This window comes from Haliotis asinina, chromosome 3 (assembly GCF_037392515.1).
Source record: "Haliotis asinina isolate JCU_RB_2024 chromosome 3, JCU_Hal_asi_v2, whole genome shotgun sequence".
NCBI classification, from domain to species: Eukaryota; Metazoa; Mollusca; class Gastropoda; order Lepetellida; family Haliotidae; genus Haliotis; species Haliotis asinina.
Window position 1 is genome coordinate 31,993,782 of NC_090282.1, and position 27,691 is coordinate 32,021,472.

The window sequence follows — 27,691 nt, forward strand, 5'->3', positions numbered from 1 at the left end:
GTTTATGGCGTATAAAATTGTTCGCTAAACGCCTAGGAAGTTCATACAAAATATCTCAGTCCCAGACCACATACCGATAGTAAATACACCGTCGCTGTTAAATGGAAGTACTTGGAGCAGTGTTAGATTTGGGTGAAATTTTGAGTGGGTCCAAATTGATGAAAATAATGTTTCTGGACCCCATCCAATGTTAAATTGCTAGGCAGGTGTAAAATAGAGGGGGTCCTCACTGAATTTGATGAGTCAAAACACTCCAAAACCCCCTCTTGAGCCAACACTGAGTTGGAGGGTTAAACTGCTTCATATATAACGTTTGTCCACTCTTCTCTTTGATGTTGTCGAATTCCCACAAAAGTGCCAATGCTTGATGATATCAATGATATCAAGTCATGACCGAGCGCTGCACTGAACCACACATGTAAAAATAAAACGTAAATCAGCTGTTTCTACCAATTTAAAGTACATCCAAATCAATGACCATCAAACGGAACAAACGCCTGACTTGACTGGGGAACGATTATGTAATTATGTAGTTTATTTCACTCACTCCCTCCTCTCTCTCTCTCTTTCTCTCTCTCTCTCTCTCTCTCTCTCTCTCTCTCTCTCTCTCACACACACACACAGACACAGACACACAGAAACACACACACACAGAGTTCTTTTATAACATATAGTTGTCAGTAAGTCATGATCGTTGGAGTTCGACGTCACATTGAGAAGTAAACTGGGTTCCAGATCCCTTTGCGAGTATCAGTTTGCGTAAATTGTGACAAAAGAGACGAAGCCCAGCCAAGAATTGAGGTCCTCTTGAAATATATCCGGCTGTAATTATCGTTATGAATAATAAATGCAATAAAAAGCATTTATTAAATTACAAATATTGAAAATTTATGTTGTTTCAATGGTACACATTCTTTTAACAATTTTGTGCTATTTAAATATTTATGAGAACATCAGTACACTAAGTGTCATGGCGGCGCCCATTTATAATGTTTTCGACGGAGTTTCGTCACGTTGACCAACTAACGCTGTTGATTTGCCATCGGCTCAAAGGAAAAGAAAATGACTAATAAGGTGAAAGTTTCTCTGACACACGGCAAGGCGCATGTCTGGAATGCAGAAGGTAACGAATTTGATACTGTGTATTTACATTGATCTCTCTATTGGTTGACATTGCGGGTAATTATCTCCCCTTATATACTTTATAGCAGACGATGGTCAAAAATGAATTTTCCCCAACTGAAAGCACTAATTCATTCATTTTGCAAGTTCATGATTGCTGACTGTGAACACAACGAAATGTGTAACAACAGTTATACCTCACCCTCTGTATACTTATCTCCTAATTAATAAATATGAAAAATAAGGCAGGTGTTAAGAGTGTTTGGCATATTCTATCTTCAGATGTCCGCATTCTGCGTGAAGATTACCGCATTGTAGGAACATTGGTTGGATGTCTTCCTCGTGCCCCTCGTCAGAATGTCCACCTGGGACTACCTGTGCAGTTGATGCCAGAAGAAACCCAACTGCTAATCAGCAAAGGTTGTAAAGATCCATGTATCTCTAGAACAAGAAATCGTTTATAGCATAATAATTAACATCACATAACTGTTCTGTATTGATTATGGGTACTGGTTGATATTAGATTGGTTTCTATATGCTCACCAATAACCTGTGGTAACTTGTGTCTGTTATTGGCACTGTTATCAGTGCTAGAATACTTGCCCTGTTTATGATTCTTAGTTGTTCAGAACCATACCTTTGCACATCGGTTTAATCAAAGTTTTATTCTGTGGAGTATTGCAGCCTTTCACCTCACCTCAAGCTGATGCATTGTGATAAACTGTTCAGAGTGACATTCAACTTTGTTCACCTTCACATTCATGTTGTAGCCAGCTGTCTATTACTGTTGTGTACTGTCCTACAACCATGCATTCTTCCATTGCAGGTATAGTAGAGTTAGTTGATGGTGGAAGTCTCCCAGAACCAGATGAGAAGAAAGCTGAAACATTCAGAAATATGAGAAAAGAAAACTATGTGGGACAGGTGGTCATCTTTAGCTGTTCTATTTTGTTCAGTATTGAACCAGTATTTGAAGCATCTGCCTCCAATTATGTCATGGCTAGAGTATTTTATAACATACAGTTCCTAAGTTCATGTAACAGAGCACTACTTTAAGTGAAGTCGTGACTGTAATTTTTCCCATGTTAACTATGCAACAGTTATTGGCAAAATGTATGCTTCCATAGACTGCCTCAAAGCGGTCGCAGTGAATTCTCTGCATGAGATTACATGACCCATGTCACAAGAATAGAAAATGTCCAGCACAAAAAGGGTCTGTGTTTACACTTTCTCCAAAAAACTATCATTCTTGTGGGGTTTCTTTTACTGTACTGAGAATATACCTTCTCTAACTGTGCACCTAGTTGACAAATTTTATTTTTCAAGATTAGTACAAAGTCGAAGGCCTCATTCCGCAAAGTGATAAAACTATGCTAAACATCAAAAGTTTATACTCATTTGAAGCATTCACTATATGTTATGCATATAAATGGTTACACCAAAGATGAATTACTCCACTGAGCTGGGAGAACCAACTGCAAACTGCAGATGAAATGCACGAGGATCATGCATAAAATTATGGAATGAATTGTTTTACAATACATCAGTTCATGCATAAGCAATATCTTTAAACATTATTGAATATTGCAAAATCTAGTATAGAACAGTTGACTGAAACAAAGTGGCTACATTTACAATAGTGAGTCTAAACTTTTGATGGGTGGTATGTCAAAGTTATGCTTGTCTTAGCCGATTAATATCTTACTGGAACAGGAGCATGTTTTGAAGGGGATGCTAAAATAAACTGTGTTTGCCAAGTATCGTTCACATGCTATGACTTGTAAACGGTTCTATATTGCTTTGAATAGCTATCAAACAAGTTGGTTTTTGTTATTCAGTGATTCTTAGGTTTATTTATTTTTCTTTTTGTTTACTCATCAAATTTGTGTTAGATTTATATGAGGGTAGGATTTGTTTCATAGAACATTACAAATAAATTGTTTGACATTTCTTAGTGACTTTGTTATGCACAATAGGTAAGTGGTTCACTGGTGCTTTTTGCTGATCGAGAATGGTTGTGGTTAAGTGATTATGTTTTGCGTTAGTGTGACAGTCAGTGTTCAAAGATGTACTTTCGATGGCTCCTTTAGACTTTCCATTATGTGTACCATTTTTCTTTTGTGCAGATTGAATCCTTTAGACAAGATCGAAAACGGGAAATATATCGCCACATGAGTAAAATAAGAGAAGGAAAGAAAGCAAAGAAGCAGAAGGTATTAGAAGAGAAGAGAAAAGCAGGGGAAGAAATAGCAGAGGATGAAGAAACAGAGGAAGAGTTTGATGTGGAGCAAATCCCAATTCCAGCCATTGCTGAGGACAATTCCATGGTTCAGATTTTCACTGGTAATTACAAATTCATACAAATTCTTCTCAGCAAAAAGTTTTATACTTGTCTTTGTGAACTTGTTTGCAGGCGAAATAATATGTTTGTCAAGCTTAAGTTTGCAATGTAAGTTAGAAGAGTTTTATACCAATTTTAGCAATATTTCATCAATATCACAGCAAGGATATATGGTGTAATGATTATATGCAAGAAACACAGTGCTTCCACTCTCTCTTTTTTCCTACTTCTTGACTTTTGGACAGACTGTTTGACCTCTTACTTTAACTATTTTATTCCAGCTTGTGGTTTTAAACAACATGCTGGTCCACTGGATGTCACTCAGAGAGATAATACTCCTATCTCTGTTCAGTGAATGTTGTGGAGACCAATGTACCAATTTCACTTTTGCTTGTTATGAGCCAACATTTTTAGGTCAGGCAAAATGCTGACTGCATGTTGAGTGTCACTGGTTTGAGAAGACCTGACTACATTATTCAAAAGCTGGTCATGACATAGCTGTTATAGCTAACAGACTTTACATGTTAAAGTGTTGTTTCATTCCTTTGAATGTATGTTTATGTGTATTGCGTAGAAAGTCCATGGCAAGATGAACTTCAGCCAGTGACAAATGAGTGGAAGTACCCTCAGTCAGAGCATGAACGCCTCCGGTGTCAGGTGTTCTCATACCTGTGGGACAGAGGCTACTATATGACAGGGGGAGGGAAGTTTGGGGGAGACTTCCTAGTCTACCCAGGTGAGCAATTTGCTTAATCAAGTTTGAAAAGTGTGTCTATTTTGAATTATTGTTATCAAAGACTAAATTGTTCTTTGTAAATTGTAAACAGGGGAATTAAAAAAGAAACAACTCTATTACGTGTCGTGACTTCATAACCACCATGTTTTCATTCAGTTTATATAATCTTAATTTCTTCATTTCAATCACCACTATATATTGTGAAATCCATTATTGAAAAAAGGCCTTATCCCTCATTTATTCCACATTTGATTAACAAGAACTGGAAAATAAGATATTTAGCATGTTTCAAAACATCTAAATATTTAGCAATAAAGCTCTTCATATATTACCTTCCAGGTGACCCATCACGCTTCCATTCATTCTACATTGCAATCTGCAAACCCCACAAAGAGAAGCTGACTGCTTTGGATATCATATCCATGGGTCGACTGGGATCTAACGTCAAGAAGACTGTTCTTCTTTGCTCTGTAGACAGTGAGGGTAAAGTTGTGTGTACATCACTACAGTGGACTGGTATCAGCTGATTGCTGGTTTCTAGTCAGTGGAGTGAGGACGTGTTCAGTGAAAAGTTGTTGATTTCCTGAACTTGTGAATCTTTGAGTGACCCTATCAGAACACATTATACAGTATGTTTGTATACTGGATTCAATATTATCAGTCTTTGTTATTTTCATATGTCTGGGGAAATAAGAAGGTGAATTATTTAGCAAATGTACTTATTTGGTTATAGTGAACCAGGTAGTTCAGGTGGCCACATAGGCAATGTTGCAGCTACTTGAAAACTTTGATGTCATTATGAACCTTACTGAAGTCTGGGTTTGCTCATGAATTGTGCACATATTATGGATAATTATCTTTTGTGGTGAATAAAATACTGTATATTCTTTCCATTGAGTTTGGTTATGCGTCACTGAATGTGGCTGAGTGTTTTTAAATGCTCCAGCTGTGTCACTAATAAGGATCAGGGGTTCACAAAGTAGTAAAGGTCATTGTCATCCATCACTTTGGCCTTTCTTTCCACTGAATACTGGAACGTGAATGTTATTTAAAGGAAACTATTCAAGCTACATGTAATATGCTAAATGGCAAATGCAAATCACATTTGGTTGGCATGGAAAAAGAGTTTTGCAATGTTTGTGTCATGAACACTGCCAAGTGAGTTAATGTCCAGCAGCTTGTAATTCTACACCATTGTATTGTACTTGGTATCCATTTAGTGTTACATCTCTCTGAACCACACCACAGCTGAACTAGACATGATCCAAAAGAGGCAGACACACTGGGGCTTGTTTCCCACCCTCTTCACAAATATATGTGCAATCACAGTAAGTATATTTTTCAATGCTTAATTTCGATTTTGTATGGAAACAATTTGGACATTTTTAAGAATCTTTCTACAAAGCATAATGCTACTGATGCTGTTACTACTAGGCCTACTTAGACAGTACATTCCACATCATACTGGTGTTAACCCAGGAGTCTCAAATGTCATACCACTTCACTGATGCATTATAGAATATATACAAATATTTCTTTGCTACTACTGTGTTAAAGGTTTGACAACACATTGTATGGTTAACAATATTTACAAATGACTCAAAATGAAAGAGATGGAGACTTGTCTTTATAAGCTACATTTGAGCTTCCATTTTACCCAGATATATGTAATTTGGTCTTATGTCGTTTGATCTGGTGGGGTCAGAAAGTTTGCTAAAATGTAAGTGTTTAATACGTAACAATTTCCACTTTGTGATGGCAAGGGACGAATTCAACTCATCACTCTATTTTGGTCACCTAAAACATGAACTGGGAACCATGTTCTGTAGACACTGTCTTGAGATTCCTTAGATGGGAGAAAGGAGTGAAAATGTATGTAGTCACTACTTAAAGCAATTGATTTTCTGAGGTTTTCTCTTCTGATAAAGTATTTGTTTCAAAGTTGTGTTACTTCTGTGTGGGAGAATATCAGGCTTGTTATTCTATTCAACAAGGAATGGTAGTCAGCCTTTACCTGTTGACCGAAAGGCTTATATTTATGTATTTATGACCTCATGTATAGCCTCTTTTCTCACTTTGAACAGCATTTCACATTTTTCAGATTTGAATACACACTGCCATTTAGAAAGTGATCAAAATAACACATTTTATTGGGTATTACACTTTCTTAGTAAAGTACAGATTTTAGTACGTTTGTTAGGTTGGGTCCCGTTTAGAAATTGTAATCCCAAATACTGTGTATTACATTTAACCGCTTTCTAAATGGCATTGTGCATTCATAGCATTCAAACATGGGCACTGTGCCAATTCATCCCAAGTCTATGTTCTGGACTACCAGTTGTCCGATTTTCATTTTTTGTGAAAGCTGCTGTGACTGAGTGGGATAGATGGCTGACTGTGTGATGACGGTTAGGTGCCAGACCTACAAACCTCATGGATGTCAACTTCTTTATTCTATACATGTTTCTGGGCTTTCCTTTTCTGTGTTGCAATGTCAGCATAATGGATCCAATTTAATTATCTGTGATATCTGCACAGTTCATGAGCAAACCCAAACTTCAATAAGATTCATACTGGAAAATGTTCAGAAACCCCTTTCACCTGTACAAGGGGCTGGGAAAAGTTGTATATAGGTTAAAGAATTTGACATCCATAACATTTGTCTCATATCAGAGAGTGTCGGTTCAAATCCTGGATGAGGTTCCATACTCAGAGAAAGTATAGTCCCAAATGTAACGTGTTATGTTTCAGTTTTGTCAGCTTGACACAAACCTCGATATCTCCAGGGTATCCATTCTGATGAATCTCCACTATACCCTTGATGCATTTTGGGGAAATGATATAGGCACATTGATTGGTCTGAAAATTTTTAAAAATATATGCAAGAACTCCTTCTGCTTCTTTCAGAGAACCTGTGCATGGTTTGTGTTGCCAAGTTTAATCAGTTAGATAATTTAAAATGCAAAATGGAGTTGTGATTTGGTTTGCTCAACTTCCCAGCATATGTACTTGATAAATAGCCAGCAAAGGGAGGTAATAATTTTATCAGGCTTAGCCATACAGACATCCAGGGTATAGTGGAGACTTAGGGGAACATATACCCTGGAGATACCAAAGATGGCGTGACACAGGAAGAAAACCTATTGTAAAGAAATTTCCACTGTGGTGGGGACTCAGTGACATAGATATGGTGCTGTCAAACCTAGAAACATTCATGCAAATCTAGCATTCAGAATCAAAATAAGGGTTCCGACGTGTCAACAGGATGTCAGCCAAGATAACTGACTTTGCCAGAACCAGATAGTACTTTCATCAGGAGATAACTAAGTGACAGTTAACCAAAACTCTTGTTGGCAAGATTAACACACAAGAATAGACAACAACTTGGCCAAAAATTGTGAAAGTCCAGATGGATCATACCACTAAATGTATATCGGTACTACCTATGAAGTTTAGACTCGCTTAAAGCACTTACTAAATGTTATGAAGATGTAGTTACATTAAAGATTAGACCAACATTTTACTTTTTTTGGCTTTCTCCACTGCTTCTTTCCCCTCCTTAATGCAGATAAAATTATGACAAAACCATGTATTTTGCTTTGTAACAGTTTATTTGTTTTCAACACTTAGCATTCACCAACAATGACAATGAATAGCTTCTTCATGAACTTAACATGTAAAAATGTTTTACATCTGCCAAGATGGTTTTACATGCTAAGTTCTAGTAGAAGAAATAAAACATTCACAAGATTCATTCATACTCCATAAAAATATCCCTTCATTTTGTCCATTTCCATATTAAAATAAACTACTTTAATCAAAATAGTCAGATTTTCATTAAAAATTTAATGTCAATTGATCCTGTCAACATGTTCAATTGTTGTAAATTTCACATTTACAAACAAATAAAATAATGTCTCAAATAATGCAGGATATCATGCACGTGTCTTGCTCACAATCATGAAACCTATTTACAAGAGTGAACAAAGATGCATTCATACTCATTCTCACACTAAAATTCTTTGGTTTTGAAAGACTCTTTTGGCAAAGAAAATAAATACTTGTGGTATGGCAGTACAAGCTAGTTTTAGGATGGATTTCAATACTGATTGATTTGATTCCATAAATTAATATAGGATTGATGTAGTGGTCATTTTCTAATGAACACATCTGAGTGATCTGCAAGTGATTGATATGCTTGACAGCAAAAAATGTTCCATGGAGGAATGTCTTGTGATGTGATATGCATCATTGAGATCAACTGTTCAGTGAAGAGAATCTGTATAGTATCCAAACTGAAATTCACATCTTGAAATATTGTGATTGTCACTAGTTGTTTGCATCGACACTTCAACGGGAATAATGTGGTGAATTGTTGATGCCAGCACCTTGTCATTATGAACACATTAACGTTATTGCACTTTCGTCGGTCTGTTGATGGTCAGCTCAAGCTGCAGTAACTGTATGGATGGATTAGCTTTGTCCAGCAAAGCTGCTATAGGGTGAAGTTCTCCATTCAACAGGATTCACTGCTATAACCTTCGAAGATTTCTTTTGCTTTTTTTCGAGCCTATTGAGTCAATTTTAGATTTCTTGAGTGCCACAGGCACGCAGTTGCGAGATCCATGATGCTCACAGAAACACTTTACACAGAAATCAAATTTACACTTGTCACTTGTACACACACCGCGATCGCAATGGGTCTTGGCTGCAGAATTACACCTTGGACAATGTCTTAATGTGTCGTCACTTTTCAGAGAAGAAACAACCTGAAATCATAAGTTCGGCACTTTTAGTTTCATATAACACACAGTTATTTCAAATGACATGGTAGAAAATGATTATTATAACAAAGCATTCTGAATACAAATTAACTACCATAACTCCTCCCACTGACCTTGTTTCTTTTCTCTTCCTTACATTTCAAATTTCCTGTCTAAGTTGTCTTGCATGATGTTGTGTTACATACCTGAGAATGCTGAGTAAACAGGTTGACAACTGGCATTTTCTTAGGTGAGCGTGGTGTGTGTTGAACTGATGTCAGTATTCCACCTGGTGTTAAATGTCGATGTCCGTTCTTTGTCTTTCCAAGGTTCTCCTGCAACATAAAATATAGAACTGTTTAGAATTGAATACAATATCATAATAATATGGTTAACTTGCATATGACGTTGCAGTTACACAAATACCCTACTTTCAGTGACAGGTCACACCAGTTCCAGGGAGAACATGTTAAGATTGTGGTGAAACCTACCTTTCCAACAGAGGCTGCTCTCGACTTGAGGGATTTAATGTACTTGTGACATCTAGCACTAGCTCTGTAATCTGTGTCACAAATAGTCTTCCATTGCCGAGATACTGCTCTAACCCTGCAAATGATGTGACAGTTAATACATATGAAATAAACACTTTTAACATAAGAAAAATGTTTGACAAAATCCAAACAATGAACTGCATTGAAGTACATTGCATCATAACATTTATAAATTTTTAATTTTCATAATTTATCAGCACAAAAAATTTGCAAAAATCAACAAAACTTGAAAAATGGAACTTGACAGTGACTGGTGAAGAAAGATACAATATTGAAAAAATGTGCTGTTGACTGCATTTGCTGTTATCTTATTCTTGTAGCGTACCTGCACAACTCTTTGGGTTCCAAGTATGACAGTACAAGAGACACTCCTTCAATACTCCTTGCATGCATTTCGTTCAAAATGTCGACTTTCTCCAGTCCCACTTTCCTCCCAATAAGACGGGATGGTTCTTTAGGGGAGAAGTGTTGGATGACATCATGAATGCCAAAAGAATCCAACTTATCAGCTAAACCTGATGCACCAAAACTGGAGTCAAGATCACCAGATTCAAATTCCAAACTGTATCTTGGAAAGTCAGAGAGACGCTTATGCTGCCTCTCAAAAACTTCTTCCTCTTCAGGAATTACCCAATCATGTTCAAACGTGGCTGAAGAGGCACAGTCAGTGTCACTCATGTCGTCACATTTTGAGTATTGTAATGGATAGACATCTTCAGGCAACTCACAGTCTGTTGACACCATGGGTGCGGTTTCAAGGAAAGCTGTGTCATTTAAAAGGTCTGTTGATGTCATAGTATCTTCCACAAGGGAATCAGGATAGCCACTGTCATTTCCAGGGGAATACAAACTCAATGGGGAGAGTGTTTTGGAAGCCATTGGAGTACTTGTGCTAATTGAGCGACTCCTGATTACTTCAGAAAAGTCATTTGAAAAGTCCATTTTGCCGATGTGAAGCGCAGGCATCGACACCTTACGAGATCTCTGGTACCCTGTACCTGCCATCTGAAGGATATTGAAAAGGGTTGTTAGAACACAGTTATCAACATCACAAGATACTAATTTCTTTTAATTAAATATATACTCCTGATGCCATTAGAAAAATTCACATATATACACAGTGATAAACCAAAATGTGAATAAGTATACAGGTCACAATTTTTGAATTGTGAAACAGTTGCTGATCTGGTAATACCATGTGATAATAATAATTTCAAATACATCAGGTTTAAGCTTTTTAAACACACTAAGCATTAATCTCTCACCACACTTAGGGTGACTGATTACTCACTAACAGGTGGGACACCTGCAGGTTCTGGGGCCATGTGTTTCACATTACATCATTTTGCATTTTCTTCTTTGTGTACTGATGAGCTGAATTTCTCTGTGGTTACACTGTATTGGACACTCTAATGTGATTTCGGCTGACTGAAGTACGGGGCTTAACTGTTATCAATAAATGATGTGCGTCTTGGCAAGTTTACTAGGTGTTGGTCGTGACGAAATACGCTGTTTTGAACCAGACTTAATCTTGTACGAATTTTTAATATCACATTTGCCAATATCGCACATCCTAAAACTAACGATGCCAATGCTTGTAACTACACTAGCAAAGGAAAATATCTTGAATGATGACGCATGAGAATTTTGTGACCCCCGCCCACCCCACATTGTCCATAATGGGGCGCGCCTTCTGACCGCCATGAAATACTTGGCCAAATGAACACCACGATCTGAATATTTTATGCGATCTGGCATAACAGTTTGTTTATAGTTCATTTACGTATAGTTTTACACTCCACAATCAAAATAATATAGACCATGTACCTAATATTTTGACATGAAACCAAACTACCCGTTCCTGTTCAACACAAGCGGGAAGGGTTCCCCGATGTACTCACCGTATCGAGAGAAATATCTCTTTGTAGAAAGTAGTGTTTGTAAAATTCGTAAACAATGAGTTCAAGTGGTCAACAACATTTGATAAGGGCCGCTGAAAATAAATATCATAGCTCGTGTATTGATCCCGGAGAAATATTTTTGCAGCGTACACCATGAAGCGCATTCATAGTTTGGAGAGGTTCAAATCGTTCGCCAAAGAAAGACTGACCAATCAAATCGCTTGAATTCGCAGTTGTTTATCTCGCGAGATACACAACGTATAACGTGACTTGACGAGACCTCCAGGTGCGTTCGTCTTTCCGGTGTAAACAAGAGCACGTGAATTACGAAGTAGGAGAATATAAAACACATTTTTGAAGCTTTAGTTTTTGGAAATGTAAAAGTAATTCAACATAAAGGAGTAAATTGTTGTCCATGCGAAAGTTATGTTATTATTACCATGTCACTGTATAGCATACTTTCGATTCATTTAGGTTTAGTTACTAAAGAAATTGTCCGTATTTCGCTCATTTGATATTGAATGGAAAGAAATGAATAACGGTGATGTGATATAATATTGAATTGTTCGATATTATCTTTAAAGTACTGGCGAATATTTGTGGGTTCTAGGATGTATGTGTTCTTATGTTTGTTTTAGCTATAGATGAATACTCTGTAATGACTATGCAAAATGTTTTGCAAATTGTGACATTGATCAGCTGAAAGTTGACCATCGTGTTTTGTCTCCAGAACGCTTTGTTGTGATATCTTACAAGTTACTCACTGTACCATTTCAGAAAAGGTCATATAATGGAGCAGTCCGGAAAGGAGACTCCAGGTGGTACAACTAAGCAACAAACAATGGTGTACATTTGTGGAGGTAAATTCCACTGTAGATGTCCATAATATTACAAGATAATAAAATCATATGATATAATGAATATCTGTAGACAATCACTGAGGGAGTCAAGGTTGTCAAGGGGGATATTATCTAAACATTTTTCTTATGATTTGGTACGACTGTATGAAGGCCTAGTTAGCAATTGTAGGTGTTACCTTGTTCGCTTGCTTGGACTATCTAGCTCCAGTACCAGGACCAGAATTAAGAAACATGTGACACATTTCTAATTTATACCCTTCATTGTCAACACATGTTGTTGAGCTAATTCTAAGAGTAATTCTAATTATGACAAGCACACTTTTATTGTTTTACAGTTGTAACTAATCTATACGGGGGCTATTGTTTTCAAAGGGGAATTGGGATGTCTCATTTCAGTGATTTTGCCAGCTTCTGGTTGGAGGCTATTACATCACCTCGAAGAATCTGTTTTGTAAGGATTCTGACCCTGAGTGGCTGACTATCTGTGAAAGGATGAACAGTGCTCTTTATAAAGGGTGTTTGTTCTAGGGTTTAATCTTAACGGCCAAATTATAATCCTTCTCATGACTCTGCTTGGACCTCAAAGAAGTGAAAAATATGTTGCCTACCACTGAGGTTAAGAAACATTAACTCTAGTCAGATTTCCATTTTATACACATTTCCTGACTTGAACACTAATAAAATACAGTTTTATCAAATTGCTTTGCAACACTATTAAAAAGTGCTTTCAGTATAAATATGTATAGTGGAACCAGGAAATAATGTAATATTGATGCAACATTTCTCAAATGATGTTCGGTTGGTTTACTATTGTTATCTACTAGACACTTGCCTCTTGGGTGTATTATCTATTCTACTCATACATGCCATGTAAACAGAAAGTAGTTTGTATTGAATGATTGGATCTTTTCTTGTGTTTTTAGCCACGAGAAAGACGTAACTTGACCAGCTGGGTATATGAAGAGATGTCAAACTGTTTTGGTCTCCTTTTGGAACCAGTATTGGATCTTTTATGTATTATAAAGGCAATAAATCATCTCAATCATTTCTGTTTAAACTGCTATTCGATGTTATCAGAAATCCCAAGAGATGGGAGATCCTCAATAGCAGTTCATGTGTGGTGGCAGATGGAAATGAGTGCAATGTTATTGAAGACATAGCTTTTATTATATAGTGTTTTTCTTCTAACTGCTTATAAATTTAAGAGAAAAAGAACAATATTTTGTTTGGAATAACATAGACAAACTAAATCCCATCCAGTTTATTGCCTCCTTAAACAATAAATACAGATGACATTCATAGTTGAACTGAACACAGGAAATTACAAAGCACATTATTAGTGGGATGGCATTTATTGCCCTTTGCTACTAGCAAGGTGTTAAGCCTGCATAACTGCAATTTAACAAGATGCAGTACTTTTTATTGGGGCAGTACATTTTATTTCGCAGGAAATGTCTGGTGGTGATCATTATCAGACACTGATCTTGTATTGTACTTCTGTTATTGACCTTACAAGGTTTTATTATTTATATATTGTAGACAGTAGTGAGTGTATTTTGTTATATTTCTCAGTCAATATGGAATAGTAGATACAGTAAGATTGTCACTAAGGATTGATATATGCATGTGATTTTATCTGCCGTAGGTGTTTATTTTAATGGGAAATGTTTCCGGTTGTTTTATATCGAATATATTTTAGTGTCTTAAAATACAAAGGCATTGGGCACAAGAACACTGTTCATTGCCACCTTCTCCCTATATACAATTAAACATATTACATAATGGAAACACACAAGTTTCAACTGGCACTTGTCATTCTGGAAACATAGTGCCCATTGTATGTATAGAGCTCATGTACATAACCTATCTAAAATCAAACTTCAGAATGAAATAGGTGTACATCTCTTACATGCATATGCTTTAAGTAATGTATTCAAATAATTTAAACATATTTATTTCCCAAAACTCGGTTGGTAAACAAGCATTTTGTAAATACCTCCCCATCAACATAACAATTTCAAGATTGTGATAGGTACAAATAAATGAAAATAATAGACATATAGACCCATGTGTTCATAGATGAATCAAGTGTTATAAGTAAGTACAGCATAGACAAAATTCACAGTACAATATGAGAAGTGCTGCAATGGCAGTAGGTAAACATACAGTTCCAGCTTTTAGATTTTGTAGTCAAAACAGTGCAAAACTTGCCTATGCATGTACAATGTAAGGTATTCAAATAAAGATATAACAGTATTAATGATTATTATTATGACAGGTTCTGAATCTGTAAGTCTGTTGTATGTGTTTGTGTACAGACAAGAATATATTTGTGTTCATTACCACAGTTAAGTTTGTTTTACCCTAATAAATACTGCATAGGAATTTGTTACACATGACTATCACCAGCTGACAATAATGTGAGGATGCAGATTGTTTGATTAGAGTGCAAATGACATGTAACTAGTCAGTGTCAACACTGAACGCTTTTTCTCACTAAGGGATACCTCAGGGTGAAATGCATGCTTTCCATCTGTAACCATCGATGCAGGTGCTAAAATTATGGTTTTGCCACACTGTAGGTGTGTTTGTTTAATTGGTTTATGTGGATGCCAAATTGCATGACTTCATCTTTTTGGGGATTGTTACATCACTTGATCATGAACATTTCATAAATATGAATGCTTACTTTTAGATTTTGTGTTTTGGATACTTGTGTTTCTTTTGCTGTTTAGTATAGTTTAGTTCGGTATAGCTCTGGGCGACACAGATGGTGGCATTAGATCAGTAACACATGATGAGCATTTCAAGTAAATATGTTTATATTAATAGTTATAGAGCAGTGTGTATGATATTGTGACAAAGAGGATGCGATGAAGATGGTTTGTGTGCTGTTCATCAAGGTTCAGTGACTACTGATGTCTGATTCCCGAATATGAAATTTCTGTTAGAAGCAAGTTACATGGATCTAATATTCTTGCTATGAAATGAGGTTTTTAACTGTTTGTGTGAGATTTGATGCTTTCCTTGAATGCTTAATGGTATTTTGAAATTTCAGGGATTGTGATAATCCTGCCTTTTTTGTGATGTGTGTAGAAATTGTGTCACCCGTCAATTTGCAGATAATCTGTATTTGTTCATATTTTAACTTATTGATCAATCTGACTTTTGTTTTTGTCTGGCAAATCTATGTTGTGATAATTTTTCAAATGGTCTTAATACAGGGTTTCTGGATTTGTAATATCTTTTTTTGTGATTGCAAATATTTAATCATGAGAAGTAAGCTATTGAATTCTTTGTTTCAGAATGTCACCAAGAAAATGAGATCCGTGCACGTGATCCAATCCGATGTCGTGAGTGTGGTTACAGAATAATGTACAAGAAGAGAACAAAAAGAAGTATCCTTTTTCCTAACAGTGTTATTTAACCTGAGAAATTCTTTGAATTTTTTGGTCTCGATAGCACTCTATCAGTAAGTGATTCTTGTCAAAACAGTTGTCTCCATGAGATACGGTGGTGAGGTTCTTTGGCTAAGTGAATGTCATATTGTTCTAATGGCGTTGATTGTGGCTTCAGGTTCCAGTCACCGGCTTGTCTGGTCCAGACACAACTCTTTTCAGACCCCCCTGGTATTGGTTTGAAATAAAAACATTCACTCACTCCTTTGATCCGAAATAAGTTGTTTATGTAACATATACTGTTTAACAATCAATGGCATTTTTTTTCTTAATTTTGCCACATTTATATATCGTTTGCATTGTACATTCATCATGACATGTTTACTCTTCCCTCTACTGTATCCCAGAGTGGTATTCATGTAAGCTTATGCTTGTTTACTAATCCAAGTCCTTTCATTGGACATAAATATGCTTAATTCACTAACTCCTTCAGTAAATTAAGTTGAATTGTTAATGCATGTAGATTTTAGAGTGAACAATTCTATGAAACATCACTACTAATCAAGTAAAAAAGTATATTTACCTGCAATAAATTATGATTATGTTACATTAATATAGTTTTGCTAGTTTATGTAAGATGTCACAGATAAAAATGGCATATTCAATTTTTTATTTTGGTGCAGTAAACATTAAGTGTTTTCAGTGTAGAATGTTTGAGAATGGTGTTAACAGGTGCTAACTCACAGCTAGTCATTACTGTAAGCTTTCTTACTCTTATCGCAAACTGAATAATCAGCAACATTTTGTTTCACCTTAACTGATAATAAACACTACATCGTGGTTCACGTTAGAATCTCCAACATTTAACTGATCTAACAGCATGTGATTTAAGTGCAATACTTTTGAAATCTCTGTAAATCCATCTGAAAAGTCATGAATGTTTTACTTCCTTAACCATTTCTCAGTGATTGTATTTGATGCTAGGTGAAGACTGCAGAATCTCCTTCAATCATTTATCATCTTGGTGATCCTGTACAAGTCATCTTTACCCTAGGGTTGCCTCCATCATATGTTGTTATGGTCACTCTTTACTTGATGCTGATGGGTGATTGGGTGCTGATATTTGCATGTTTTTGTTATTTGCCGTAAGATGGTTATTCTTCTAAATCTGTCATTTTAAGAAAATATACTTGTGAATAATGTCTAATGTTTACTGTAGGCATATGATATTTTTTACGTACAAGTAATAAATTTCTATAAATCATCAAGGAAATAATCATGGTTCATTAAGAATATATATGAGAGACAATTATGGTGCAATGTGTTTGAAATGCAGATACAGAAGTGACAACATATAAAAATAGCAATCACTGTTAATCTCCCAAGAAGCAGTGAATGACTTAAGACACATCACAAACATGTTACTGAAAGAAAACTGGAAATACCATCAGCACCAGCTTTCCATGCCTTTTTTAACATGGTTTTGTTTGAATTGCTTCTTTTAGGCATATTATATTTTGGTCTGATTTTCTTTATAAAGAAAAGTGAATGAAGATTTGGATTTAATCATTGTCAGTGGGTCTGGATTTCAGCTGCAAGATGATGTACTACTTTCACATGCTCTTGAAAAACATTAATATTCATCATGTCATTTTTCAGTGTATTTCTTACAAAATATTCATTTCTGTCATCAAAATGTAAATAAATCATTTTCATATGTTGCTGTTTTGTATGTTATTTCTTGTCAAAATTATTGCAACACCTAAGTTTGTTTAGGTGAGTTGAGGGGTGGAAAAGCTGAGTCATTTTCACAAACCATAGTTGTAATGTTCTTTGGACATAGCTGACGGGGGTGGGTGGCTCCTTGCGTCAACATCATCAATTGAGCTAATGTACCTTTGTGGATTATTTGACAGTTGTTGTTGTTGAAAAACAGTCTTGTGGCTGGCTTAATATGTCACAAGACTGCGCATTTCATTGTACCAGATTGGTATGTTGCTCATGCTATCAACCACACCATTTTATGATGTATACACATTGACATAAATTACCAGTCAGGTGTGTTGATTACCATGGGGTATGCTAGAAACGTACTGTTATGGGTTTGAATCCTGGTTCGCCTTGATGATGTGTTTTGTTTCACCAAAGTGGTCAAGAGCTGAGTCCTAAATCCTTGCACGTGAAGATGTAACTGGAATACTGTTAACATCAGTATTACACCCAAGTCAATCACTCCGGTGCAAAATCCTATATTTTAACATCACCTACATACTGCTTTGACATGCAGATTTAAATTAGCATTTGTTCACTCAGTGACTTGGCCAGGCAAATGTGATGTTTCTATACTTCACATTATCTTTTCGGTCCTCATGCATGCGAATTAGGCGAGTAACTTATGTATTACAACACCCTGCAACACCCACCACTTACACTATCGGGCACTGTATGATAAAGACTGGTTCCTTCTCAGGTGGCTGTGATATGTCGCCAGCCTTACAGCCAGGCGATCTTTGTGCATAGATGATCGAGGCGCCGAGCCAGGAGCCTCATGTCAAAATATTTTGTCTGAAACATTTACTTTTAAACAAGGCGATGCGTTTTAGGTTTGAAGTAAATGCATTTTTACTAGTATGATCTCAGTTGTAACAATGCACATTTTCACATGGAATGATACAGGGAACTATTAGATTCGTGTGTGTAACGTTTACATCAGGTTAGGTATAGTAAACAGATAATGTAGTATACAGTTGAATCATTTTGTATGGGTAAAGAGCAGAGACAGGTGTGATCTACAACACAACCTGTCAACACCTGTCTTCTACCCACGCCGGGAGTCTCGATACCCTTCTTACATTCGGTTTCTTTTGACCAATGGGGGCCATGTCAAAAGCTCATTTGATTGATCGAAGCCGTGTAGGGGGAGCATCGTTGAGAGATGTTTGAATTTTGTTGACCTATTACACAGTTTTAGAATAGTATAGAATTTGTATATCCATTCCACTTTCTTTGGGTCGGACGTGGGTTATTTGTTTCGGAGTTCGTTTACAATGTACAAATGAAACGGGAGACAGTGTCTTTGATACGTTCCCGTGTGGTATCCCTTTATCAGACAGTGATCTCTTGTAAAAACAAGCTGTCTCTCCAAGGGTGGAAACCCCTTAAGCTAACATTAATCCGGATTATTACTTAAGGGAAGATATAGATTAGAAAGTTCAAAGGTTAGGAAAATATACGTTTATAATCATAATCCCAAAGAGCGGTGGTCGGAAGTAACGGTAAAGAAACCTTGGATCCCGTCTGACCAGTTAGGTAAAGACCTGTAATTAAATATTGATCGATGTGACCAAAAACTACATATTGACAGATATGGCATCCAGTTTTCAGCGTGAAAAAAGACAATGCGTGAATCGTTTGTAAAATTATCTTTTAGTACATTATATTGTAATTACGTGTACTTACTCTTCAATATTCCTTACTGGTTCTGTTAATTACTTTCAAATACTTACTAGATCGTGGATATGCCTTGTACTCCATTCACAGTAATGATGTAAGTGCCACAAGGAAAACTTTGAATGTTTTAAATTTGGTTAATTGTTTCTCAAAGTATAATGCAGTGAGCAGGTGTAATTTTATGACACAAGGCGTGTGAATTCAAAGCCAAATGCCAGCACAGTGGGAGGCCATACCCAGCCTCTGTTTGTTCAGGGGGATGCTAAGCGCTTAGCCAAAGCATCTTGACACTGAATCTCAATTGTTAATTGTAATGGGAATTATCTGATATATGACATTTACAATAATGTCCTCAAATAATCTCCAACAGTAGGTGCAAGGGGCACAAATCGAACGATATCCCTCTGAATCAAGTACCAAAAGGATTAAGTGAGCTGATAAAATATTAGTGAAGGTTTAATGACGATGAGGTGTACGTAAGTGATTAATTTAGGGAGTGAAGATCAATATCTGACATGCTGGACGGTATATTGATGTTATATTGTTGATGAACTTACTTATATTTATTCAATTTATCAATCATCTTCAACGACGTCAAAATCTGAGATGGTGTACGTGCTATTCTGTCCGTCTTTCGACATAAAGGGGATGTATAACGAATCTTTCAAATTATGACGTGTTGTATGATTTGATGTGGTTCATGAAAAAAAATGCTGTTTAGATATATATTCATGGATAAATCAAAGACAAAACAGAAACCACAAAGAGCAATAAAATGCAGACAGAAAACCCCCAGTTTTCCGCGATCTCAAAAGACGGCGGGCCCGCAACCACAAATCTCAATCAACTCCATTGAAGATGAGAGTGACCTCCCTTAGTTCCTGCAAGAGGCGATTGTCTTTCAGTCTCGTACATTTCAGGGAAATGAGAACGGAAGAGTTGTTTGACGAAGCGGAGAAACTGGAAAGATTGGGAAAGAGGGATGAGGCATTACAATTTTACACACAGTTTATTGAAGATGCATCGATAAGGTTGAAAAACCTCAATGACCAAAATGAAAGGAGCGCACTGTAAGTCCTCAGACTAGGAGTAGGAGATTGAGGAATGAAAATATGAATGCCATTTGCAACAAGCATGCAATTCAACATGTCAGATCTTTGATAATAATTATTTGTTGAGGTACAAATCTTCCCAAATGAACGACTAAATATATCTCTTGTTACAAACAACTGTAGCCAACAGCAGGCGTATTTGCGGGGGAAGTGTTTATTTTTTGTAAATTTACGTGTCTTGTATCCACAGGGAAGGAAGGATTTTAAAATGTTACATGAAACGATTGACATTCATTATTTGTTAGCATAGATTGTTTGGATAAGGAATGTGCGTGACTATTACATGAAATCAGTTACACGTATGTCAAGTAAATGGATACATATTACATATGGTAGTACAGATCGAAATATAAACAACATTTTCAGTTTATAGTGAACTTTATCCTTAAAGGCACAATGTGACGCTTGTCAGCAATATTTTGGTCTATAAAATATTTGGGCCCATGCCCTCACTTTAGCTTTTTACTGTACTATAAAAGACTTATCATCCCTTACAACTTGCCTAAGATCGATAATTGAAACTTCGAGGTGAAAAGCTTTGGAACTGACAGCTTTTGACATATATGGACTGTAAATGATTGCTGTGTATATCAAAAACTGTTGCATGCAGTGATGCTGGTGTTTGCCAAACAGGTCTCAATCAGTTTCGTCACAGGATACATGTAAAGAGCTCCAAGGGACATAACTATGGGGTTCGCTTGTAAGAAAGTTTGGTCGGTAGGGAGCACAAGAGTCAATTTAATGCAGTGTTGCATTAATTCATTCAAACATTTTAATATCAGTTCTTAATCGTAATGTGTAATATCTTTTGGAATAAATTATATAGCAGCTAAGCTGGGGCTGATATTTAGTGCTAATGCGAGTAATGCACTATTGATTTTTGGAAAAGTGTGGTGTGATAGTGTGCCTTTAAGAAAGAGGGAGGATATTATTGTAATTACACATCTGAGGTCATGTCCTGATTTAAACGTAGACAGACAACACATCTATATGATAACTGTGTATTGTAAGATAGTATTTTCTAATTGAAGGTTCTCTTAAATTTTTTCGATGTGATAAATCAGTGTGATGTACACCTTTTTCGCTATTTCGAATTCCCAGGATTTGAATATAATTCAGTAATAAGTACACAGTTATTGTCAAAATGAACAGAAACACATAGTTCAAATTGCCCACCAAATGTTCCCATATCTGGTATGTTTTGCACATATTTTATAACAAGCAGACGCAACCTTCTACCAGGGTTTGTCAGACTCAGTATAGCATGAATAATGAATAATACTGTGTCTAAGTTTACTTAGACTGCTATCTTCATTTACATAATGTAGAGCTGTATCATCAATATGTCAGTGAAGTATGATGCCTGCAGTGATTTATTCAGGATTCCATATATTATATGCAAATAACATATGGATTAGGAAAATAGTACTAGTTTGTACAATACTGAAATTCTTTTCATGTTGCATGTAGTTTGAAATTGCATTCTATGCATTTATTTAGCTAAATATTAATTCCTTTCCCGATATTTTCAGTGAAATATCAGTCACATTTATGTACTATATTAGTTACAAATGTAATATTATGCATTGTGAAATTCATAATTTTGTATTGATATTTCTGCAGACTTATAGGTCTAGAAAAAAATCATGCTTGTATATTGCAAGTGATTAAGTAAATAAACTGGTTACACTCATCAGCCATTTTGATGCCATGTAATGATTTGTCAACAGATTTTTCAGCTTGACCCAATCAAATGAATACTAATGCATTAAGTGACCGTGTCACAACTAGTTGGGTCTATTATTGTGAAGGGGTGCACCTTTGTCAGTTGATTTAGCCACCATGTCCGAACAGCTAAAACAAGGTTGCCATTTGACATTTCAGTGTTGTGAAATCATCAGCAACGTCTTAAATTTCTTTTAAAAAGAAGATTCAGGTGGTTTAATGTTTCTGTTTTGGGCTTTTAGGCAGCGAGCAGCAGAAATTGAGTGTAGAGAGTGATAGCGAGAGTGAATCGGATTGTGAAAGTAATTGATGTCTGTTACATATGACTGTATGAACAAATAAAACTAAAACATGAAATGAACAGACTTTTTTAAATGCAATGCTTCAGAAGTGATGTTTTCCGGGACAAGTTCTCTAATGAATCCATGTGTGCATGTTTTGTTTGAACACAACATTAGCACATTCTACGCTCCCCTATTTAATGAAGTCAACTCAACCTGCCGTTTGTACCATTTGATCTCGCCGGTCATGCTTATGTAGAGTAACTCAGGTCAAGCTTAACAAGCTGTAATAGGAACACATGTCTACATAATACGGAATCCAGTTATACAAAATGCATCACAGGTATTTGGTATTGACAAGCTTTGATATGCTGTTTCTTTTCATGGTATGCAAAAGAGTAGAAGCCATTATACTGTAAGTTTGATCTTGCTAACTGACCCAAATTTACTCCACATATCAATGTGTTCACTTTTGATTCCAAATGATTATTGTCTGAATCATTGATTTTTCTATATATTGTGTCCAAAGTAAAATTTAGATTTTCTGTGTGTGATTGAATTCTGAATTCATGTACATGTATTTATCTTTTCAGTCAGAAAAAGCTAGGACTTGCTTACAATAATCGTGGATTTATCCTGTACCAGAAAGTGGATTTTGATGAAGCAATTAATGACTACACAAGGGGACTAGGCTGTGACCAGCATATGGCCTTCACCTTCTACAACCGTGGGCTTATACACTATCGACTTGGTAGGACATTGTCTTAAACAAGCATATAGTTTTAAAGGGATGCCGGAATAGATGGGTTAAAGCTGGGTTTGCCAAGCTGAAGACCTGGGTTGTTTGTGTGAAACTCTTTCAAAGTGTCCAGAGGTGTGAGCTAATGAAGAATAATATTAAATGTGTTTATTTCATATGTGCATCCACAAAAAAGGAAAACATTTTGTCATTGCTACTGGTGACTGTTGAATAACACTTCTCACATCACTATAATGAGTAATTGAGTTTGGTTTTATGACACTTTTGGCAATTTGTAAGCATTATCAGGATGGGGAGACAAGAAATTGACTTTAGCCTTTGTACCCAGGGGGAGAATTGAACCTCACTATAACAAGTTCTTGAAAAGTTTTCATGGGGACGATATGTCCTATTTAGACCAATCACATTGGACACGAATGAAGCACGGTCATTTTCAATAATATTTACAAATCAAATGTGTTTCCAAATGTGGACATGGTTGCTTGATGCAGGAAATATGATCCATTGTTTGATAACGAAACCTGTGAAGATCCGGGTTAGATTTGATCTTCAGAGGCGACTAATGGGTTCAAGTGGTCAGGCTCACTGACTTGGCTGACACGTCATCATATCCCAACTGCGTAGATCAATGCTGTTGTTGTTGATCACTGGATTGTCTGGTCTAGACTCAATTATTTACAGACCTCCTCTGCATAACTGGATTATAGTTGAGTGCAGCATAAAATTAAACTCACTCACTCACTCACACATTCACACACATACTCGCACACACACACAGACACACACACATATGTGCATAACTCATTGATTATATACAGTCCCTGATAGACTAAGTAACAATGATGAGTAATTCTCTCTTCATCCTTCCATGCGTTTTGTTGTAGGGAGGTTTGATGAAGCAATCAGTGACATGAAGCAAGCCCTGTCCATTGATCCAGAGTTTGAGTCAGCACAGATCTGTCTAAAACAGTCTATGGAAGATCTCAACAAGAGAAAGACAAACATCCACACCTGATGGTGACTTAACATGCAGCTAGAGGGAGATAACTGGTCAGACTGAAGGGAGATAACTTCTTGATTGCTGAAAGTGCCAAGAAGTCATTTTCAATTGATCAACATTGTGTTAAGTTTACAGAAGTTGTGGAAAACAAACAACTGGACAGTTTCTGTCTCTCAGAGATGTGGTTAATTGTTAGAGAACTGTTACAGGGGAAAAACGTTCAAGTCCTCAGAAATTACCTTTTGGATTTTTTAAAGAATAGGCTAGAACTTGATCTGTTTGTCTTGGCTGTATGCTAAAGATGGCTGCCAACAGCTTTATTGTAGGTATAAAAACATTTTGAAAGGCAAACAAACAAGGTACAAGCAAGTACCTGTTCTCTGGTGTTGTTTTCCATTTACAGCTCATGCTGAACATGAAAATGATGTTGAGTTGTTCTGTGGTAGATTGTAATGTGAACACTGCTTGTTACAACCTAGTTCAGCTCAGTTGTCTAAGAAACACACTTTGGATTTGTGGTAATTATAGTTGATAGCACATCAAGGAAGTCAGCGTGATAATGTTAAACATCAAAAAGCATAAGGAGGAAGAGGCAAGGATGACTAAGTCACCCAGCAATTCATATGATGTTGCAACCCTTGGATCACTTGGTGTAGGTTGGATCTCAGGTCCTGCTGGACACCATACTTATTTAGGGACTTTCATGAGTATTTCTGCCACATTTCAGAGCAGCATTCAATCAATCTCTGCAAGGTAAGCTAAATCCTGTGATACCAGTACCACTTCATTGTTGTTTCTATCCTGATTGGTAGTGGGTATGGATACACCAGGCATCTGAAGTGCTACAATTTGCTGTTTGGATTTATGTCCATTTGGCATACCAGAAATATGATCATGGGTTCGAATCCTGGTTCACCCCAGTTCAGTTCCTAGATGTGTCAGCTCAAAGTCTCTGGTCGTGGGTTTCGCTGACATGCAATGATATATCAGGACTACAGTGGTGTTAAAACCCAACTCACTCACTCACTTTCCTTGAGTAGAATTCAGCCAAACTCTGAATGTGCATATAGCAAATAGATTGCACTGTTGTTTCGGTGCATGTTGACAAGTCTTTTCATGGTGGTTGTTGGCACTGATAAGTGATTCCCAAGTTTAAAATTGCTAGAATTTTAAAATAGCAGACACTATGGTAATAAATTATTAATTTACTCTCTTACTACACATTTTTGTAATGATTAGATGAGTGAAGTGCGCTGACCAACCAGATCTTATTCTCACATCCTAGAATATGGAACAGGTACATATCTGACCAGATCACATGGATGAATACACCCAGTACACTTCATCATGGTGGCTACAAATAGATGAGGTCTTGTACTGTTCAGTGTCACAGGCCCCCTTAAGTAATTGAAGGAATTACAGCAAATTTGAAGGAATTGCATCTCAAATGTAAACAAACGCATCCCACTTGTGAAACATAGCAGCAATATCAGTAGTTTAGCAGTAATAACATAAACACAACGCCCCTATCAGAAGCAATGTTGGTAATATTTGAAACACGCTCGACCATCTTCGGAGATTTCTCAGCTCCATTCCATGATTCGTCAGCCAGGTATTGAAACTCACACATCAAAACATGGCGTCACTGGAAGGAGCACCCGTCTCGGTGAGTTTTGTTTTTGGTTTCTACTGTTTTCATTTTCATAATAATCCATCTTTGACCACACATGTTGAATGAGTTTAGGTATGAGGTGTTGTCGGAGCTATAGATTATTGTTTTAGGAAAAGATCGTCACTGCAGAAGAGCGTCATAAATCATGCCTCTGGAGGCTTCCGATGTACATACGTAAACAACCTCCAGGGGCATGACTTTTGATGTTGTGTTTACATTATTACCTCTAAACTACCGATATCGCTGCTATTGTTTCGCGAGTGGGCTGCGTTAGTTTACATTTGAGATGCAATTACTTGAAATTTGCCATAATTCCTTCAATTACATAGGGGGGCCTGATGCTAGTGTGTATGGAGACTTCTTGTCACTGGTGTGTCTAGAAGGGGTAGATCAGTGATGTCTTGTACTATTCCATATCAGTGTGTATTGAGACTGATGAGGTATTGTACTGTTCCCTATGAGTGTATATGGAGACCTGTCATCACTGGTATTCCAGAGGGGTTAGACCGATGAGGTCTTGTACTATTCCATATCAGTGTGTATGGTTCTTAAAAACCTGTAAGAATCTGGTATTAGTGACTTGCATCCTGTAAGATGTTGTACCAATATGGACTGATAATAGTGTGATTGTTAGATACATGTACTTGGCATTCGTAAACCAGCTTTGCATTGTGCATTTGAATTTGTAAACTTGTGAAAATATCAAAGTTATTCATTTTTAATTGATTTCTGTAAAACTGAATTAACAGATAAAAGTAGTCATCTTATGTTAATTTCATATTAGATGTTTTCACTGAATGAAATGCTGCGATGAAGCATACCCACAGAATTCTATTTGTAGAGAGGGAATGGGAGGGGATTGGGATACGATACATGTGCAAGATATGGTGCTTCTTCAGTGCTATTAAATTGTAGTAAGATGTTTTCAGTATTTTGAAAATGCAATACTTGTTGAGATTTGTTTCCAGATAGCTTCTTTCATGTAATACATGTAATATTTTCTTCTATGAAATGTCAAACTACAGTCAAAATTCTAAATTGTACATTGTTTCCCTCTTTGTCCAGTTTCATAGGTCAAGGTAATTCAATTGGACAGCCTTTTTCAGTGTTATGATATTGTTTTAGTAGAGGTTTCTTTTAAACTGAAGAATTAAGAACTGGAGCTTACGCTTTTAAATCTATCCACTAAAACTCAAAAGCTGAGTGCTATTTTTCATTATAGATATTGATGACAAGAAAGATATAGTAATACAACTGTCTCAGGAGCTAGGACTAAAATGTGATATTATGGAGAACATTACATGAGCAAGGAATATTCAGACCCCCCACCCCCACCCCCAAACTGTTATTGCAGTGTTTTCATTTTCTTCAGACAGTACATACAATTAGGTAAAAATCGAAAATCATTTTCCTGGTCTATGTAGGTATGGCTGGACATATCTTGCTAGCTTTTGTTGAACTTATTTCATGCTTAAAAGATCATGTTCTTATCAATTCTTCCGAAAGCACTTCATAGCGGTATCATACTCTTCTTCTATGGGATTGATATCTGTAGATTACACATTTATATGCTGTTGACTGGAGATTTAATGTGTATATTGTATCTTTGTGGGACTTTGTGTGTTATGTTTTTTACATTGTACTATTTGCTCAAAAGCTGTTTGTACGAATGAATAGTGATTCATGTTTTATGAAGTCAGTATTGAATAAACATTGCCAAACTTTGTGCTGAAGTATTTGTTGCTTGTAAACAACCTGTTGAGGGCATTATGTTGACCTGTCTATAACCAGATTTTGGACTGGCAAACCAGTGGTGGATGTAGACCTGCTGCTCATGAATCGTCATGGGGACTTTGTGTGGGAATGCATGAAGACCTGAGACAAAGCATTCCAGCAGCCATTTGGCATCCAAAAGATGGATGTTGTCTTAATGAAACAAGAAGGGCGTTATGCAATGGCAATAATAATTTTTTTTGTGTGGTGAAGTTTGTGTTGTGTTGAACCTATGCTGAATGTAAA

The 27,691-nt window shown here is 36.5% G+C and overlaps 3 protein-coding genes across 3 annotated transcripts; 2 read left to right on the forward strand and 1 right to left on the reverse strand.

Moving 5' to 3' along the window:
* Positions 1-946: 946 nt before the first annotated feature.
* On the forward strand, positions 947-5,089 carry LOC137276736 (tRNA-splicing endonuclease subunit Sen34-like). The gene is made up of 6 exons (XM_067808372.1): positions 947-1,123; positions 1,405-1,542; positions 1,949-2,046; positions 3,249-3,465; positions 4,038-4,199; positions 4,539-5,089. Exons 1-6 carry the CDS (start codon positions 1,063-1,065, stop codon positions 4,724-4,726), a joined length of 864 nt encoding a protein of 287 aa, XP_067664473.1. The 5' UTR covers positions 947-1,062; the 3' UTR covers positions 4,727-5,089.
* A 2,700-nt stretch (positions 5,090-7,789) lies between these two features.
* Positions 7,790-11,704, reverse strand: LOC137277831 (F-box only protein 43-like). Its single transcript, XM_067809794.1, has 5 exons — positions 11,415-11,704; positions 9,839-10,518; positions 9,454-9,568; positions 9,169-9,297; positions 7,790-8,968 (listed from the first exon to the last, which is right to left on the reverse strand). Exons 2-5 carry the CDS (start codon positions 10,516-10,518, stop codon positions 8,732-8,734), a joined length of 1,161 nt encoding a protein of 386 aa, XP_067665895.1. The 5' UTR covers positions 11,415-11,704; the 3' UTR covers positions 7,790-8,731.
* An 8,279-nt stretch (positions 11,705-19,983) lies between these two features.
* On the forward strand, positions 19,984-27,398 carry LOC137277816 (tetratricopeptide repeat protein 32-like). The gene is made up of 3 exons (XM_067809754.1): positions 19,984-20,192; positions 22,834-22,991; positions 23,885-27,398. The coding sequence occupies exons 1-3, from the start codon at positions 20,047-20,049 to the stop codon at positions 24,013-24,015; spliced, it is 435 nt and encodes a 144-aa protein (XP_067665855.1). The 5' UTR covers positions 19,984-20,046; the 3' UTR covers positions 24,016-27,398.
* The last annotated feature ends 293 nt before the right edge of the window (positions 27,399-27,691 follow it).